Below are 18,443 nucleotides of genomic sequence, written 5' to 3' on the forward strand. Positions count from 1 at the left end.
AAACTTGACCATTGATGACTGTTTAGCGGTGGTACTGGAGGCAAGAGGAGGACATATCCACTCTTTGGTAGGTGGTCATATTGTTTTCACTGAGCAGTGTATATATTATTTACATATTTATCATATTATATTATGTATGCAATGCATCTCTTGGTGTTACTTACTACGAGACAAGAGGGCCGGCGTATCGGCTTCTTTTGAACATCTTGCCTCTTCTTAATGAGTAATGGGAGGCTGAGAAATTCCCTTTTGATGTAGCCTCTTTAGCAATTCCCTAGGAATCGATCACAAATTAAATTTGTTCGGAATCTAATTAGAATATTAAATATTTCTCACGTTGACTCAGAGAGGTAAAAAAAATGGCTACCAAATACCAGTCGAATCTCCGAGGGAGAAAGAAAAGGAAGAAAAAAGAAATGAGAGAAAATCCAAGATAGCTCTGAGGTTTAAGAAATTCTGCCTCCTCTGTTCACAAAACTATTGATTACAGGGGAGATGCAGTTGAGGCAGGGGTGGGGGTTGACAGTACGTAAGCTCTAGAATGGATGGTTGAGGGAATTTCCAACGTATGTAATTAGCAGAAAACAAGAATGGTTTTAATTAGAAAAAAAAAGGGAAACTGCAAATATGGTTTTTAAGTACAATTATCTGATTTTAAAGAGGTGGCGCCACCAGTTGTAAGAATAAGGCTTCCGTTTTCCAGTTCATAAAATGAACACGTACTTCCGATTAAAATATATATTTGATATACAGGATGGCACAAATTAAAGTATCCCTATTTAGAGCTGTTGGAGTACAATGTAATGGAGGAATTTTTAAGGGCCTTTTTCTTAATGGCTGAGTTAGTCGGTCTCAGGCGAGGGTACAATGAAGCATGTTGAGACAACATTCAACATCTGCCATGAGCGCTCACAATATTATGGTTGATGTTTAAGGAATGTTTCTTCCAGGTGGGTCCATAAAACACTGGATGCAGATCAGAAGAGGGAAAGGGTGAGGTGTGATTGGGCAGCATTTTGAAGCTAATGAAGCTCAGTTTTGGGGGTGGTATGTCACTCATGAGCACCACTTTGACTCTGAAATAGTGGAAGAACAAACGAAATAGTGGAAGCATCCCTATTCTCTCCTTCTTAAACCTTTGGAGTGTGCAAGTCAGCTGGAAAAGTTATAACATCCGTCTCCTGGGATGCAGAAAGAATGCTACTGAGATGGCTAACTCAGCCACATTGTGAAAAAGGCCCATCAAAATTCTTCCAATCATTGACTGTACTCGAACTCAGGTCTTTTCCATCGGGTGTGGGGAGGATGGCGATCTTACCAACTAGGCCATCCACGAGGGCGTGGTAGGAAGTGCCACTGTCAAATCCAAGTATTATTGTAACCTACTGAGACGTTTCTACAAGGAATTAAAGCTCAAGAGAAGAGGGAAATTGTCCATCTGAGTCACCTTGCATCAAGACAATGCACAGGCAGACAGAGCGTTTGTGACTCAGTTAAAACTGCGTGACGTGAGTTCGATCTCTTACATCATCCACCCTACTTATCGAATTTGGCTCAATCTTCTATTTCCAAATCTCACAAAGGATTTGAGAGGACAGAAATTCGAAAATGGTGCCACAGATGCAGTCAACAACTGGTTTGTGTCAAAATCTGAATTTTATTCAAGAGGGGTTTAGGAAAACTAATGGACCAGAAAGCGTGTCATCTTTAAGCTGGGATTATGTTGAAAAATAAGTGGGTTTTTGCAACTTTCCATCATTCCTTCCACGATGGTTGTTTTGCTGATAGGTCACTGGGCCACTTGTAACACCTAAGAAAACTGACACCACAGCAGCTAAGAAGAAAAGGTGATGTGCGTGGGGTGAGGGAAGGGAATGGAACAGCGCAAACACCTTATCCAGCTGACTTCCTGATCTCCAGCAAACATCACTATAAGCGATGAGCAAAGAAAGAAAATCCCGCTTCCTACGTCACAGTTACCTTAGCAACACAAAAGCCAATAGCATTAACCCACTTCATTACGAGCTTGTGTGGCCCAACAATTTCAAAGCTGTCGTGGATTTTCCTGCACGTGAACACACAAATCACATTTTCCAGAATCAATTGGGGGGGGGGGGGAATTCACTGCTGCCCAACTAACTTTTAATTGAATTTGAGGCATCTGTCAATCATTTCTCTCATCTCCATTGTCCAGTTATTATTCTGCTGCTCACAGCGAGGTTAATTTAATTTCCTGGTAGAAAGAACGATAGAATTAATCTCAAACAGAATAATAGATGAAAGACTCATAAATTTCGTAATATCAGTAAAAATTGCTGTTATTTCTCTTGGAGTGCAATGTAAATTTAATAAAACTTTTCCTTAATCCCTTAGGAATAAGAGTTGAGTTGTCACATGCGGAAGGACAGACGGACAAACATGCTGAAGACAAAAGGCATTTTAAGCATATATGTTAAAGTGCCTGAAATGGGGTCTTATAAAAGTCTTCTAAACAGCAATGGACTTCTCTCTAAGGATCCAGCAGTAAGTGATCACACCAGGGACGCAAATGTAATGCGATTGCATCAGACAAAATACAGTATAATTGGCCTAATGATGCAACCATTATCAGGCAAAATAATTAAGCAAAGCCACTTAAGCTCATCTAATCAACCCATTTAAAAGACAATTGGCTGCCATTCAACGGTTCTAATTTTTCAATAGAACTGTCACCAATTAGCTGATAATTGATTTAACTCAAAACGCTGGTGTTACGAATATGCACTAACTTTCAAAAGTATAAGGATTCAATGTAAGTTTTCAAATAAGAAACTGTGGTTTTTCATCCCTCTAACCAGTTGTGTTGATCCAAGAATACATGAAGCACTGCTCGTCAATGGCTTCACCTAGGTTTCAACATGTCTTGCTGTCCACGTCATCAATAGCTACTAGAGGCAAGCTGCTGTTGTAACTGATGGCTTTGCATACCATGATTACAGATGTTGGGACTTCATAATGCTCTCTGATGGAGGTTGGATTATCTCTGTTTCCGCCTTGTCTCCAGATGTGCAACGACCAACTTATTGGTTATTCGACACTAAACAGAACACGATCCATTCTTGTCCCCAAGTAGCATCCCTCCTAGCACCACTGACGATGATGGAATGACGTTAGATGCAGAAGAGTTAAGAAGCACTGCATCACGTACAGAAGAATGCTAAAGATACCATGGACAGCAATGGTGACAAATGGGAGTGCCCTGTAGCGAATTGGAAAAACCCGTGAATTGCTGAAGAACGTAAAGAAAAAAATATTCATATCTTGGACACCTGATGCGCAACAACAACAAATATGCAGTTCCATGGCTAATTATTGATGGGAGAATGGAGAGAAGAAAAAAGCTGGGAAGAAGACGCATATCATGGCAAGTTAATCAGAATTGGAAGGGAGTGAACATCATGCAGCTGTTCAGAGCTGTCAAAGACTGAGAGATATTTGCTGTGGTGGCCAACCTCCGTTAGGAGATGGCAGACGGAAAAGAAGCTCCACTTTTCCCACTTGCCTGCTAATCCTACTCCCTGACACAGGTACAGAAAACAAATCATCTAGTTCCTCCGTTCTGACATTCTTCTGATGACAGCAGACTCCTCGCGATGTGTTCTTGTATCTTCTTGTAATGGCGATTTGCTCTTCTGACCATCTACCTTCTAACGAACCAATATTCCGACCCCTTTTAAAGTTCTTCAGCTATACATTACGTCACTTTATTCGAATTGCCACAGACGTTTATTCGGTCGCGTTTATTTTGTTTTTCTGCTAACATTTCCGGTTTTTATAGCACTTTCAGATCTGTACATCAGGGTGTAACACACGCTCTATCGTTTACGTCCATATACTTCTCAGTTATGCACGAAAATATTTAGATAAATAAATCCGTCAATTCTTTCTAAGCAGGAAAATTTCTGAGTGGTCTGTTTTAAGAATAATTTTTTCTTTCATTTTATTATTTCCAGTTTTTTCCCTTTGTCCATCTCTCTTTCTCTCTGAAATGGAAACAGCTTTGCATGCACAGATTAAGCAACCACCAGACAGCAAAGGCGAACTAATCCACTCTATTAATTAGAGTCTCTCGTTTGATCCTCACAATTAAATCTTTCTGCTACGGATCTCAGCCAGCAACAGTTCTGAGCTTAATTAATGAGCTTTGTGGGACTTTAAGTTTCAGGGACTAAGCCGGGAAATGGAATTAAGGGAATCACTTGCTTTAGTGAGAAAGATCTCATCTATATGAGAATAACAGTTTCGATTACAGTTAAGTCTATAGTTATCAACTAAAGGGATTTACAAGATATTCCTGTCTCGCATCCCCTCATTTGCATAAATGACATGCTCATTTCCCCATCAAGGAAAAGTAACATTCAACTTAAACAACTATTCCGCTCGACTTACTCTCGCAGGTAACACAGTGGACATGATCAATCCTTTCCACACTGGGTGGAAAATGCCCAAGTTCGAATCCTGTCAATGATGTGAAGAATTTTTTGGCCTTTTTTCCCTTCTCAATATGCATCCCCCAAAATAGAGCTTCCCGATTAAGACCCACACCCACAATGCATTGCCACATAATTAACGTCGAAATTATTCAAAAATTCATGACGTCACAACCAATACATTCAAAACCCACGTCTAACAGGGGAACCTGCACAGTTGCAAGGTAAGATCACTGCTCACTAAGCATAAAAACCCAGGTTCACGCCCCGCAAAAGTCGATAAAATGAAAATTAAAATCTGAAGTTACAACTAGCGCCATCTATCGAGAGAAAAACAAACCGTTTTATTTCCCGCCTAATCGGGAACCATCCCTGCAAAATCGGTTCAATACTACTCCAGACGCTCCTAAAGTTTGAGGAGTAACTGTCCCCTTTTTCAACAGCATTTCTCCTTCATCTCTTATTACATTCCTCTACTTTTTTGCTCTTTTTATGTCTAATAGGGACAGAGAAGTGGATAACCAGGTTTATTATCCTATACAAATTTATTATCCCACATTTACAAATTATGCCATCTGGGTGGTAGTCTGCCAAGAATAAGCAACACTAGTCTTCTCTATTGAAAAAGCATTGCTTATTCAAGGTAGTGCAATATCAGGCAACTCATTGTGCTAGGCAGTCACCAACGGGCAAAGTTTGAAGAGGGCTTTAAACTTTGCCCGTTGGTGACTGCCTAGTTGTGTTTAGAGTTTAAACTTGCCCCAGTTTGCAGAATGTCCGTGGGATTGTGGCAGAGAGTTCTCAATGTCATAGCAATGATTCTTCCAAATGCATAAGTTATGGTTTTTGATAGTAGCGAGTCTGTGGGGAATTTCTTTGTAAAATTTGAAGTTTAGTAAAAATGAACACTTTATACATAAATTCATTTAGATATTATTTTGTTCTTATTCTCACTCGATTGTCCTCAACATTAAAGTGAAATTATTGTCAAAATTACAATCAGAATTTAAAACAATTACTTGAGCAGAAAAAGGGGGCATGGAAAGGTTACAGAGCAATAAAAAGTACTGAAGCCTATAACAGCTACAAGGTGATGTGTAATAGAGCCACAGAAAAGGTTCGACAGGCAAAGTCAGTGTATGAGAAATCGCTAATAAAGAGGGGGGGGATAAGGAATTCTTTACATATATAAATGCCAAGAAGAGCAGGACAAACCAGATCAGACCTTTACGTAAGGGAAAGGGGATAGTAATAAATACACCAGCTGCCGCTGCAGATGAACTCAACAGTTATTTTGCATCGATATTTACAAATGAAAAGCCTTTTGTGGCAAAGGGAAATTGTGGGAGCGAAGTTAAAAAATATGTAATTAATCATATTGAAATTTCGCAAGATTATTTAATGAAAAAACTTTCGAGCCTACAGACCAGTAAGGCTCCTGGAGTTGATGGAATATACCCTATAATCTTAAGGGAGGTGGCAAGCAAGTGCATTGAACCATTGAGGCTAATTATGCGAGCATCACTAGACTCTGGGGAGACTCCGTTGGATTGGAAAAGTGCCAATGTATCTGCCATACATAAGGGTGGCTCTAAGAGTGAAGTGGGAAATTATCGACCTGTCAGTCTGACTTCAGTAGTAGGGAAAATCATGGAGGCAATGATCAAGGGTGGAATTCAGGATCATTTGGATCGAACTGAAATTCTTAAGGATACTCAGCATGGTTTTGTAAAGGGAAAATCATGTTTAACAAATCTGGTTCGCTATTTCGAAAGGGTCACTCACGAGCTGGATTTAGGGAATAATTTCGACATTGTTTATTTAGATTTCAGCAAAGCTTTTGACTCAGTCCCAAATGAGCGGTTGCTTTATAAGCTGGAACAGGTTGGAATCAGTGGGAAAATCCTCAAATGGATAGCAGGATGGCTTCAGGGCAGGAGGCAGAGGGTTGTGATAAATGGCTATTCCTCAGATTGGGTTGATGTAAGAAGTGGGGTTCCCCAAGGATCAGTATTAGGACCACTGTTGTTTTTAATTTTCATAAACGACATCGATGAAGGGATAGAGGGCGTGATGTCTAAATTTGCAGATGATGTTAAAATTGGTAGAGTAGTTAATGATCACTGTCAAGTTGAGCTTCTTCAGAGAGACCTAGATAGACTTCAGGAATGGTCAGAAAAATGGCAGCTGTGCTTTAATCCAACAAAGTGTAAGGTATTACACCTGGGAAACAGTAATCCCAAAATAACTTATTCACTTGGTGGAGTTCAACTAAGCCCAGTACTGGAGGAAAGGGCCTTTGGTGTTACGATATGGTCAGACATGAAATTCTCTGAGCATTGTAAACAGGTTGCAAGGAAGGCCCATGGTGTCCTATCGATGATCTATCGAACTTTTGCAATTAGAGATAGGGACGTGATAATCCCATTATATAAGGCTTATGTTAGACCACACTTGGAATACTGTGTTCAAGTATGGAGACCGCACCTAAAGAAAGACATCGAGCTTCTTGAAAGGGTGCAAAGACGGGTAACTCGCCTGGTGAGATCGGCAAAAGGGCGTCCTTATGAAGAAAGACTTCGAATATGTGGGTTGCAGAGTTTGGAAACTAGACACCTTAGAGGAGATTTGATTGAGGTGTTTAAGGCTCTGAGAGGCATCAGTAAAATGAATGAGGACGAAATTTTCAAGATTATAAATGATGCTAGAACTAGGGGACATAAATTCAAGTTACGGGGGGGAATGTTTAGATTGGATTGCAGGAAGTTTTATTTTAGCCAGCAAGTTATAAATTACTGAAATAAGTTGCCTACACATGGGTGGTAGAGGCTGACAGTTTGGGGAAATTCAAAGGTCATCTGGATAGTACCTTCGGGTCAGGGAAGCACAATAGGATGATAGGTTTAATTTCCTTTTCTTTTATTAATTATTAATATTTATTTATTATTATTATTTTTTTTATCATTGTTTTATTCGGGTTTTTTTTTTTTTTTTTTGGCTGGTGCATCATATGCCTTAGGCTTTCTTGCATGTGGCCATTACTAATAGTAATACTAACACTAAGAAAAAAAAAGACAAAAAAATCACGAAAAAATTATTGTGGTTTTTGTACAATGCATGGTTTGTACAAAAACCAATGTCGTGGTGTGGTTTTCATACAATGGGACTCTACTACATAGCCTGCTCACTCTCCAGACTAAAATCTACTAAATTTTTGTCTATGGGATTATCTGAAATGCATCATTTACACAATACCCATTGCTACCCTTCAATAACATGTAGAATAAACATTTCAGAAAATTCAAGCAACACTTGAAATTTCTGAATGCATCAGGGTTGTGTTCAACTGCACAGTCTAGTCATTGTTCTAAAATAGTAAAGTTGGTGCACAATCTTCTTTATTTTTTGCATGTGTTGTGATGTTAGTTTGCATAGTTTAGCGCATTTACAAGGGAAGGTAAACTTTTGTTCCGAAAAATATTTGCTGCATTTTAAGAAACTATTGGTCGATATATTTATGATCTAAAATAAAGGTTCATAAAGGATTATAATATTTAGAATCACATACACTGACTGTGGTGGGGCATATTATTTTTATAGACACCCTGCTGGTTCTAAATATTTTTTCGAACTGTATTTTGTTCTCTTTTTGCTAAATATTGAAAGTTGGTGCTTAAGTTTATGAAAAATAAAATTTAGAGTAAATATTATAATGATAATAGCAGAGGCAATAAATAGCCTTTCACTGAACTTGGATTTTTAATGATTCTGATAAGCTCTCAACTATCTAATATTGCAATGTTCTAAACAAAATTATAATCATTGTAATTCTGTTTTAAGCTCATGTGTTTATGTTTTGTATAAATAAAACTCAGCACAACAGACGTAAACAAATATATTCACTCAACCATTCGACTATATACATTGTTACCGAACAGAAAGTCGGACAACAAAAACCAGAATGTCTTGCCCACCCTTCTCAGTGAAGGATGGATCCAACAGGGACTGTGAGACAGTCACGGATGTCGGTACTATGGACGGATACTTTGGTTACATGATAACTGTACAGTGCTGCCCTCTGGGTGATATAAAAATACTTTTCTTTCATGACTTTTCAGTGCCTTCTAGGAAGTCGGATGATGTAGCATTCATCAGCAGTGTTCCCGACACTGCGATGATGCTTGTCATATGAGATGAACCAGTTCTCTGCCAGTGTCGTTACACAACGAGACAGACGAGAACTATTCCTTGGCATTTCCTCTATGAGTCCTTTCTTATGGTAACTCGAGGATGAAGCTGCAAAAGAACAAAAAATACCAGAATTACACTTGTGTATTCTCTCACACTCTTATGCAAATATATAAAACTTCCCAGCACATTAGATATCATTCTAATAATTAAACTAATTTTTTTATTTTCTATGAAGCACCTCTTGACAACAATTTGTAGCAAAGTAAAAAAGTCAGAGTGTGTTATAGGCCTAATAGCTGTGATTAGTACAAAGAACAACTATACAGAGAAATAGTGTGCTAGTAAATCAGAATGTCTTATAATGGGGGATTTTAACTTTCCAGATACTGACTGGAACTTGTCAGTTGGTCACTTTCCCACTAGTAACCTTTGGTGAATTTACTGGATGACTGTTTTCTACAGCAGCATGTTAGAGAAGTAACAAGAGGGAGTAATGCTCCTGATCTGATTATCAGCAGTGATTATTAATTCGTTAAGAAACTGCAGGTAAAAGAACTAGTAGGTGGCAGTGTATTACAGAGTATCGATGTGAAATTTACTTAAAGATGTAACCACCATCAAGGATAAACGGAAGGATTTTTGCTTTTGTAAAGGTGACTATGGTGGTCTTATACAGTTTTTAAAGTCTATACAGTGGAACCAACTGATGATGTTACCTGTAGCCAATTCTAAATGGGAAACATTCAAGGAATTAATCATGGAAGTTAATAAGCTCTTCATACTAACTAAAAATATATTGTTTAAGGTTTAGGCCTAAATAGATTTCACATGATTTAATGAGACTTGTGATAGAGAAGGTAAATGTATGGGATGCATATAAATTATCAGATGACACAGAAGCCTATGGTAGATATAAGCTAGTCTGTAATCATGTCAGAAAGGAGGTGAGGCAAGTGACAGCATATAAATCTTCGTCAAACAAATGCAAAAGTTCTTTACTTATTTAAAATTTAGAAGGAAGGGGATGAATCAAATTGTTCCACATGATATCGATGGCTCAACTATTGATGTTGCTACTCAGGATACTGACAAACTGAATGAGTATTTTGCATCTACATTCACACAAGGAATTCTTTAGAGAAGTGGAGGCTAGTAGTTTATCAAACTCTAACAAGGAGCTAAGTGATATTATAATAAGTCAGAGTAAAGTGGAAGAGAAATTGTTGAAGTTATACATAAGAAATGCATCTGGGGTGGATGGGATCTATCCAATTATATTAAGGAAGACAGTGAAGGAAGTAAGCAAACCATTAGCCATAAGTGCATCCTCGGATTCAGTGGAGATTCCATGGACTGGAGATGTGCAAATGTATCCCCAGTAGATAAAGGAATATCAAATGATGACACAAGTAATTACAAACTTGTTAGTTTAACTTCTGTTCCGGGGAAAATAATGGAGTGATTGGTTAAAGAAGCACTACAGGACCATCTAGACAAGACTGCAGTTATAGTTCAGACACTGATGAGTTTGTTAAGGAGAAATCTTGTGTGACCAATCTGATTGGATACTATGATGCAGTCACAAAGGAACTGGATGCAAAAAATAATTCTGATATCATATACTTGGATTTCAGGAAAACTTTTGATACCGTTGCACATGGAAGACTACTGTACAAACTGGAGCGGTATGACATTAAGGGCAAGTTGCTGATATGGATAAAGGGATGGTTGAGTAGGAGAAGATAGAGATTGATAATCAATGGACACCACTCTTCGTGGACTAATGTTATTAGTGGAGTGCCCCGTGATTCAGTGTTGGGCCCATTGTTGTTTTCTATATTTATCAATGATTTGATGAAGGCATATTGGGTTTAATGTTCAAGTTTGCAGATGATAAAAAGGTTGGCAAAGTGGTTAATGACAGGAATGACAGTATGTTTAGCATTAGCAACTAAGGCCATATTGCTCCGGGGATATGCAGTGGTCATTCCCTGACCTTTCCACATCCTCCGTATTTGGTGGTCACGGGCTCGAACCCCGGTCTAATCAAGAAGCGTGTGCTATGCACTGCTGCTCCTGCCCACCTGGCTACGGAGGCGCCTTTTCATTATGTGACAGTGAGGTGCCTCCATAGCCAGGTGAGCAGGAGCAGCAGTGCGTAGCACACGCTTCTTGATTAGACCGGGGTTCGAGCCCGTGACCACCAAATACGGAGGATGCAGAAAGGTCAGGGAATGACCACTGCATATCCCCAGAGCAATATGGCCTTAGTTGCTAATGCTCCTAAAAACCAAATAACAAACAAACAAACAAACAAAGAACAAACATAATGAAAAACATTAAATTAAACAATTAGACTGACGCAGGATGGCCAACCGTTTCAATATGGCCAGGATTGTCCCACTTCCCGATAATACCATCATTTGTCCAGATAAGAGAGGAAAAAACTGTTAATTTACCGATTTCACGTATCTTTAATTAATTCTTATTGGAACCTAACTGATGCGCTAAAAATTAATTAATTCTAATAACAAGAGAAAAATGAGAAAGTCTAAAGGCATTTTGTTCGTCACTGAGTAATGAAAAAAAGAAAATGCATGCTGATAAAAAATGAGTGCAATTTTTCTCAAAATTTCCGGAGGCAAATAATTTGCCTCAAATTGTAAACTCCATATTAAGCATTCCATATTCAAATGCTTCATCAGAAAGAGTTTTCAGCTTAATGAAAACTGTTTGGTGGAAAGAGAGAAACCATCTTTTATTAGAAAATTTAGAAGCCGAAATTATGTTGAAAGAAAACTATAACATGTCCTGTTCAGTTAAAAACTTTTTAAAATCTTCGGAAGGAGAAGAAATTTTAAAACTAGTGAAATCTAAAAAATATATATATAAAGTAAAAGTATTCTTCCTTGCTATTTTTAAAATAACTATTATAAATAATATTATAGGATAAATACATATTAACAACAATCATATAACATATAAATACTATGATTGATTGATTGGTAAAAAAATGTATTTTAATTGTAATTTTATATTTTTCGTTTACTTTTTGAAGAAAAAAATGCTATACTACACATTTCATTTCAAGTTGTCCCGCTTACCAATTTTCAAAATATAGCCACCTTGGGCCAATGCCTGATTTAAAAGTTATGGGAAAGTAATGTTCCAACGAAAAAAAAAATGCATATACACGTGCATGAACTTGCACCCACACACACACAACACACATTTTTTTTTATTTTGGCACTATCAGTTGCAGTCACCAGTAATCATTACTGCTAAAATGTTGTAATTAAAAAAATAAATTAATTAAATAATTGTTTTATATCCTAATTCAGCCACAAATGCCTAGGATTTTACATCTTTATTGTAAATTCCTTTGGCACCCAATATATTTGCCACATCCTGACAGTAGCCTGCAAATTTTTCTATGGCAACATAGGCTTAATCTTGCAACATGCATACTGATGGCCATTTACATTATACCAGATCCACAGTCAGGCCTTTATTAGGAACCAAAGATCTCAAAAGATATCTATTTTTATCAGAAACCTAAAAAGTTTACAACTTTCTACAAATGGAATGATTTTTGACCATTCGTACTTCTTTAGAAAAAACTGGAGCTATCTGCTTCAAGCTGAATGACAAAGAACCGCTGACGTCAAAAAAATTTGCATTTTTAATTACATTTCAATGAAAAAATACCATGTGATTAGTGAAAACAAAACTTCCCATAGGAGCTATCTGAAATATATTATAGTAAGTACTATGCATCAGCCTTACCCCAACCAAATTCCGAGGAATGTAACCTTCTCTGTCATTGAGTCGAGACCACCACCATTCTCTCTCCATGTCATCTCCTTTCCTTAACACCAGGATTTTGTCTCCATCTTTAAAAGTCAGTTCATCAGCATTATGCCCATCATAGTCATACACTGCATATACAGTACCTCCATTAAGAATACCAAGTTTCTCTTGAGTACCTGAAAAGATTTAAATTATGATGATGCAAAGAAAAAATTGTTTATGTTGATATTATTAGAAATGATAAAAGTTCACACACATACATTTATTACATACAAGTTTTAATTATGCATGTAATTCCTATATACAATAAGCCCCTGTTATAATGCTTTCGAAGGGCCCAACTCAAAAGAGCGCTATAAGATGGACCCCCACTTCACAGTAATCATCATAAGACCAGAAAAAAGGAGCATTAAAAGCAGAACAGTGCTAAAAGCAGGAGTGTTATAATAAGGATTTACTGTATTTAATTAGTAATATATACCAGATTTATCAAAGTTTCAATTTTAAATAATATCAATATACTTGTATTTGGGGACACCCAGATCTAAATGGTACTAATATGCTTAGGAATTAATTATGTTTCTGAATTTAAATGTAGGGGTCTTAGAGCAACAGTTCTTGTCCTTTAAGCAGCTGAAGACCCCCATTACTAGTTAGAAAAAGATTGCTAATTGCCAAGTATATTGACTCTAGTCTAATCAAACATGCACACTATTCTTTGGGTTATGAAAATCAGAAGTTATTCTCTTCTGAACACAGAAAGAAGCATGTTATGTTATGTCATGTCTATGCTTCCTTAGAGCAGAAACTACAGTTCCAGTCATAACTTCCACAAAGTTATAAACTATTTATGAAATTATTCTTGCAAAACAATAGCGAACATCATCAGCATCTTTCTTTATTTATTTCTATATTTAGAAGAGAATAAATACTGATTTTCATAAACCCAGAACAGAATGCTCATTTTTTTAAGTCGATTTAGGGCTAAGAATCTCCAAGCATATTGGTTTTGTTTAAATTTTAAAAAATTTGGTAATTTTTCAATCCGGTGTTTAACCATTTAAATTTTAACAGTGAAAACAGTTACTTGAACTTTGGTAAAGAAATACTGAAATAATTTAGAATATGGATGGAAATTGAATGCAAGGATTTGTAAAACTTAAACTTACACCTGAACTTTTTTTCAGTAAAATGATTTCACATAAGATTTAATTTCTGTTTAAAGCATTAAACGGAAGGGGGGACTATAGCAATAGAGCATCAGCAAAATAGATGCCTTTAATTTTATTTATATTACTATACTGCTGCATTTCATGTAGAAGTATAGTGACTGCTCTTCACAATGTGTTTGTAATAAAATTTCTTGTACTACTATATAACTAAGTCATATTGTACTCTTAACCTGACCTTAATTGTCTTTCCCAATAAGCTCACCAGTTAAATATCTATTGCAGATTAATCACAAGTGCAGAATTAGTGCTATACCCTTTCCACCTCTCTCTACCTTCCGAAATACACAAGTACCCTTGCTTAAGTGGTTTATGAAGTTATTGTTTATGCAGCATAATCACAATAAACATGCTAATAGATAAGGCATCACCCACAATTTGTGTTGCTAATTTTGTCAAAGAAAAGACCCCATTAATTTAATTTTTCTGTTGAAAATTCCAGCAGAAATCTCTTTGTCAAGGAAACACGAAAAATTTGTGATCAAGTATGAATATGCTTCTAACTTGGCATGTTTCATACTTGAACTCAAAATTTCTACCTAACTCTTAGTAAGGTGGGTGGCTGGTGGATTGTGTTCTGGCGAAAAAAAGCAGCAGAAAAGACATTGACCGTTGCAAAATAATTTAGTGTCACTTTTTTTCTTTGGAAATTGCAACATGTGTGTACAGTTTTTACTGAAAAAGCAGAAGTCAAAAATTTCCTGCTTTTCCAGTAAGTTTTAAACACAAGAGCTTCTGACTTATTGCACAATACAAGATCTCATATTTCAATGGTTGCCAAAGTTAAATTTTTTTTTTCAGTTGTGTGTAATATACTAATTGTGTGGTACAACGCTGAGGTTAGTGGAGAATGAAAAAGACCTAGGGTTAATGTGCCATCAGACATGATAATGTTCTCTGAAGAGTGCAGACAGGTTTCCAGGACAGCTCATGGGGTTTTGTCAATGATATAGAGGAATTTTGCCAGAAGGGCCAAGGAGGTGATTATCCTGTTGTATAAGACAACAGTTAGGTTGTTGTTGTTGTTGTTATTTGGTTTTTAGGAGCATTGGCAACTAAGGCCATATTGCTCCAGGGATATGCGGTGGACATTCCTTGACCTTTCTGCATCCTCCGTATTTGGTGGTCACAGGCTCGAACCCCGGTCTAATCAAGAAGCGTGTGCTATGCACTGCTGCTCCTGCCCACCTGGCTATATTGTAAGTAGGATATGGATCTGTTGAAACAGGTTCAGAGAATGACAATGAAATTAGTGAGGGGGAGAAAAGGGTACTCTATCCAAGAAAGGCTTCAGTTCTGCAAATTGCAGTGTCTGGAAACTAGGCACCTGCATGGAGATCTCACTGAAGTATTTAAGGCTTTGAATGGATTAAGTAAGCTAAATGTTGATGGTATCCATACTCTTGCCCAGATTATACATATGAGAGGGCATAAATTTAAACTGAAAGACTGCTGTATGATAGATATGCATGATTTGTTTTCAGCCAGTGAATGGTTAATTGCTGGAACAAACTTCCATCTGGTGTTGATGAAGTGGGTAGTTTGAATAAATTTAAGTACTAATACTAACTTAGAGTAAAATGATATTGAGTTCCCCAAGCCACTTCTTGAAAAGTCTATACAATACAATGCAAAGTGAGAAGCATCTGATATCTAACAGAGCTTAAAAAAAAAAAAACAGTGTGTGAACCAGCAGGTGTCTCAAGGTACATCAAACCTGACAGTCAAGTTTTATGGTATTTAATGTGTTAAGATGTGCTGCACTGTATGTAGATGTTATAATTAAAAAAATGTAATTATAAAAAGAGATAGTGAAAAAATAAAACACAAAGAAACGTGAATCCTTATTAGGTGCAACCACAAACTCTGATTTGTATTTTCAATGTTTTCCACAGTTATTTTTTGTAAAACAAGCATAATGGCACATGGCTAAAAGAGTGTTTTTAATCCAGGCAGACAGCTGGAGCTGCATGATGTAAACAAACATACTTAAGCACTAGTTTTTATTCAGTGATTGGATTGTTTCAACATCATTTATTACAGCTAATAATTTATATTTTGAGTTAATATTTTCCCCCATTACATACAGTGGAATCTTCATTATTCATGCCTTGATTACACTACACAATTGATTACTTGAGAGGGGGGACTTTTTTTATATTTTATTTAACTTCTTAAAATAGTTGAACGTCAACTTGCCATAAAGGACAAAGGCAAAGCAATAGAGATTACAGTGCAGTAGGGTATCAAAGCACATGAGGGTTAGTGTGCTGGTTCCACCCCCATGTAATTGAGAATTCACATGGAGGTTCCTCCCAGAGAAAACTATTGTATTAAGGTAAAACTAGGTGAACTCCTATAAACCATTCATGAATGTGAATGTATACAAACTTTATCTGCGTACATACTCGTCCTGATTGTACACTTAAAATATAATCAGGACAAGTCCATCCTCATAAATGGTGTGTATTTTTGCAGAAAGCTGTTTGGACTAAAGACACACATCATTCATATTAATCCATAAGGTATCATCTAGTTCAAGTATGGGAATTCTTACTTGTCCAAATGAAAAGCCAATACTGTGCATTCACTATGACATTGACCTTCCCCTTTCCATTCCTTCATTTTCCCTCTATGCATCACTGAATTCCATCATAAACAGAAATGGTATGAGCCATGAATAGAAGTATGAATTAGGAAGATCATTGGCACATGAGCAGAATCACGTACTCTGAGTTTGCATACTTCGAGACCTTACTATTTTTTTTTATAAAATAAATATATCATGGGTCCACAATGCATGACCTTATCTTTTCTACACCTTGTGTGACTGTTTTTGATGAAACAGCAGTAAAGTGTTCCTATTTTTCTACTCTGTACAGATCTCAATATAATATAATATCTCTTAATAGAAATTGGAAGAACTAATATTATGTGAAAACAGTTTAACAGAAAAAAAAAAAAAAACTATTATCAGATTATGAGTTACATAAACAGATAAATTTCTCTTTGAAGTAAGCATATATAATTCTTCTATATGCACATATCATACATTTTCTCTGAACAAATTTATTAATTTCCTTTGTAACCGATCATATAAACCTGTATTGTATACACATTTTCTGTGAATAAATTGTAGTTTTTGATTAACTATATTACAGAAGTTCCACTTTATTAGAATATTAGATATATTATAATGTTTACAAACATGCCACTGTATTTGTAATTACAAGAAATATAGTCAACTACTTGGGTTTTGTTGGAAGCTATTTTTTTTTTTTACTTAAACAAGTATTTAACTAATCTTGGGCTAAAAAGTAAGATTTTCCCTCTCAAAAACTAGTCTTTCATTGCATATATGCAAACTAAGATGTTATTATGATACTCTGTGGCCTTGGTTTAAAATGTTGGCAGTGTTCTTGCTCAGGTATAAAGTAACAGGGGCAGTTTTAATTCAACAATGGACAAATGTATGCAATACATTCATGGTTTGAATATAAATTTCATATATAAGAATGCTTACAATGAACTGTAATAATTCTTAATCTGCAGGCATATGAAAAAAATACCTGCCTAGCCTGTGATTAAAGACTTTGGTAGTAATTTATTGCACAGAAATATGGTTTTTAAATATTACAAGATATTGGAAAACTAAACTAAACTAAACTAAAATTAAAATAGGGTGTGTCTCAAAGTTCGACTGACATAAACTAAAGCAAGACTAACTAAACTATAGTAACTGATAATTAAACATTTTAAACTTACTGTAAAGATATTCAGAGCACCCATCAAAACCTTCTTCGTCTTCCTCACATTTTTCGGCTGCTGTTTCATGATCGCTGAGGGTGTTAGCAAACACACATGCTCCATGTTCCACAAGAAACTTGACCATGGGAAGGTTGTTGCATGATGCTGCACAGTGGAGTGGTGTCCTACACCAAAGTGAAGCTAAATAAGTAACATGATAGTGATAACTGTGATATATCCAAGCAATACTACTAAGGTAAAATACATCTAAAGTAACTAGAAAAATAATAAACTAAAATGAAATGAACAAAAATGAAAATTTTTAAAAATTTAAGGGGACACAATATTTTGATTGTAATGTAATTTTTGATTGTAATCTAATGTAAAATTTTGGCATTCTGGTTTCCCATAATTTATTTCAATTTCACATTGTTCATTATGAAGAAACTCATTGTTTTCATACTGGTATTTGAGTATCGGAAGGTAAAATACTTGGGATACATAATGAGAGGAAGAGAGGAGTTGGCTGACGAAAAACCTCATGGATGGATAACATCAACAGATGGGGAGAGGGGACTGGGATTTGAATAACTTGTCAGATGGGCTGAAGATAGAAAAGCGTTCAAAAAAAGTTACTCAGAGATGGCATTGAGAAGAAGAAAGATTTGAGTATCACAAGATATGAACAACTAAGATTTACATAATAAGAAGTAAATTACATAAGTTTGGTTTCTTTTATTTAACTTGTGCATTATTCAGTTTAATAAAATAATTTTATAACAGCTACCAATTTATAGACTTTGAAATTTGTGAAATTTAATGTAATGGAGTGGTCAATATATAAAACAGTCTGAAACAGAAAAAGATGAGCAAAGTTTAATTTTTCTGTGAATAAATAGATAAATTATTGAAAAATCTGCAGTTTAGCTGTCATAGCTAAATATAGCATGTTAATGTATAGTTCATACTAGAGAGTGTAAAATGAATTAGGAGAAGT

General features: G+C 36.1%; 1 protein-coding gene across 3 annotated transcripts in view; it reads right to left on the reverse strand.

The window, feature by feature from the left end:
- Positions 1-8,348: 8,348 nt before the first annotated feature.
- LOC150085053 (apoptosis-stimulating of p53 protein 1-like) overlaps positions 8,349-18,443 on the reverse strand; it is a 103,663-nt gene continuing 93,568 nt past the window's right edge. For 2 of the 3 annotated variants that reach the window (XM_090376754.1, XM_090376753.1), the window contains exons 9-11: positions 17,465-17,631; positions 12,447-12,646; positions 8,349-8,765 (exon numbers count right to left, since the gene is read on the reverse strand). In XM_090376754.1, the coding sequence (XP_090232880.1) occupies positions 8,730-8,765; positions 12,447-12,646; positions 17,465-17,631 (403 nt within the window). In that variant the 3' untranslated portion in view covers positions 8,349-8,729. Of the gene's footprint in view, positions 8,766-12,446; positions 12,647-17,464; positions 17,648-18,443 lie in introns of those variants that run through there. The other variant, XM_090376755.1, reaches the window with a different exon arrangement.

Source organism: Mastigoproctus giganteus, chromosome 6, assembly GCF_048544385.1.
Source record: "Mastigoproctus giganteus isolate SK-2022 chromosome 6, ASM4854438v1, whole genome shotgun sequence".
Lineage (NCBI taxonomy): Eukaryota > Metazoa > Arthropoda > Arachnida > Uropygi > Thelyphonidae > Mastigoproctus > Mastigoproctus giganteus.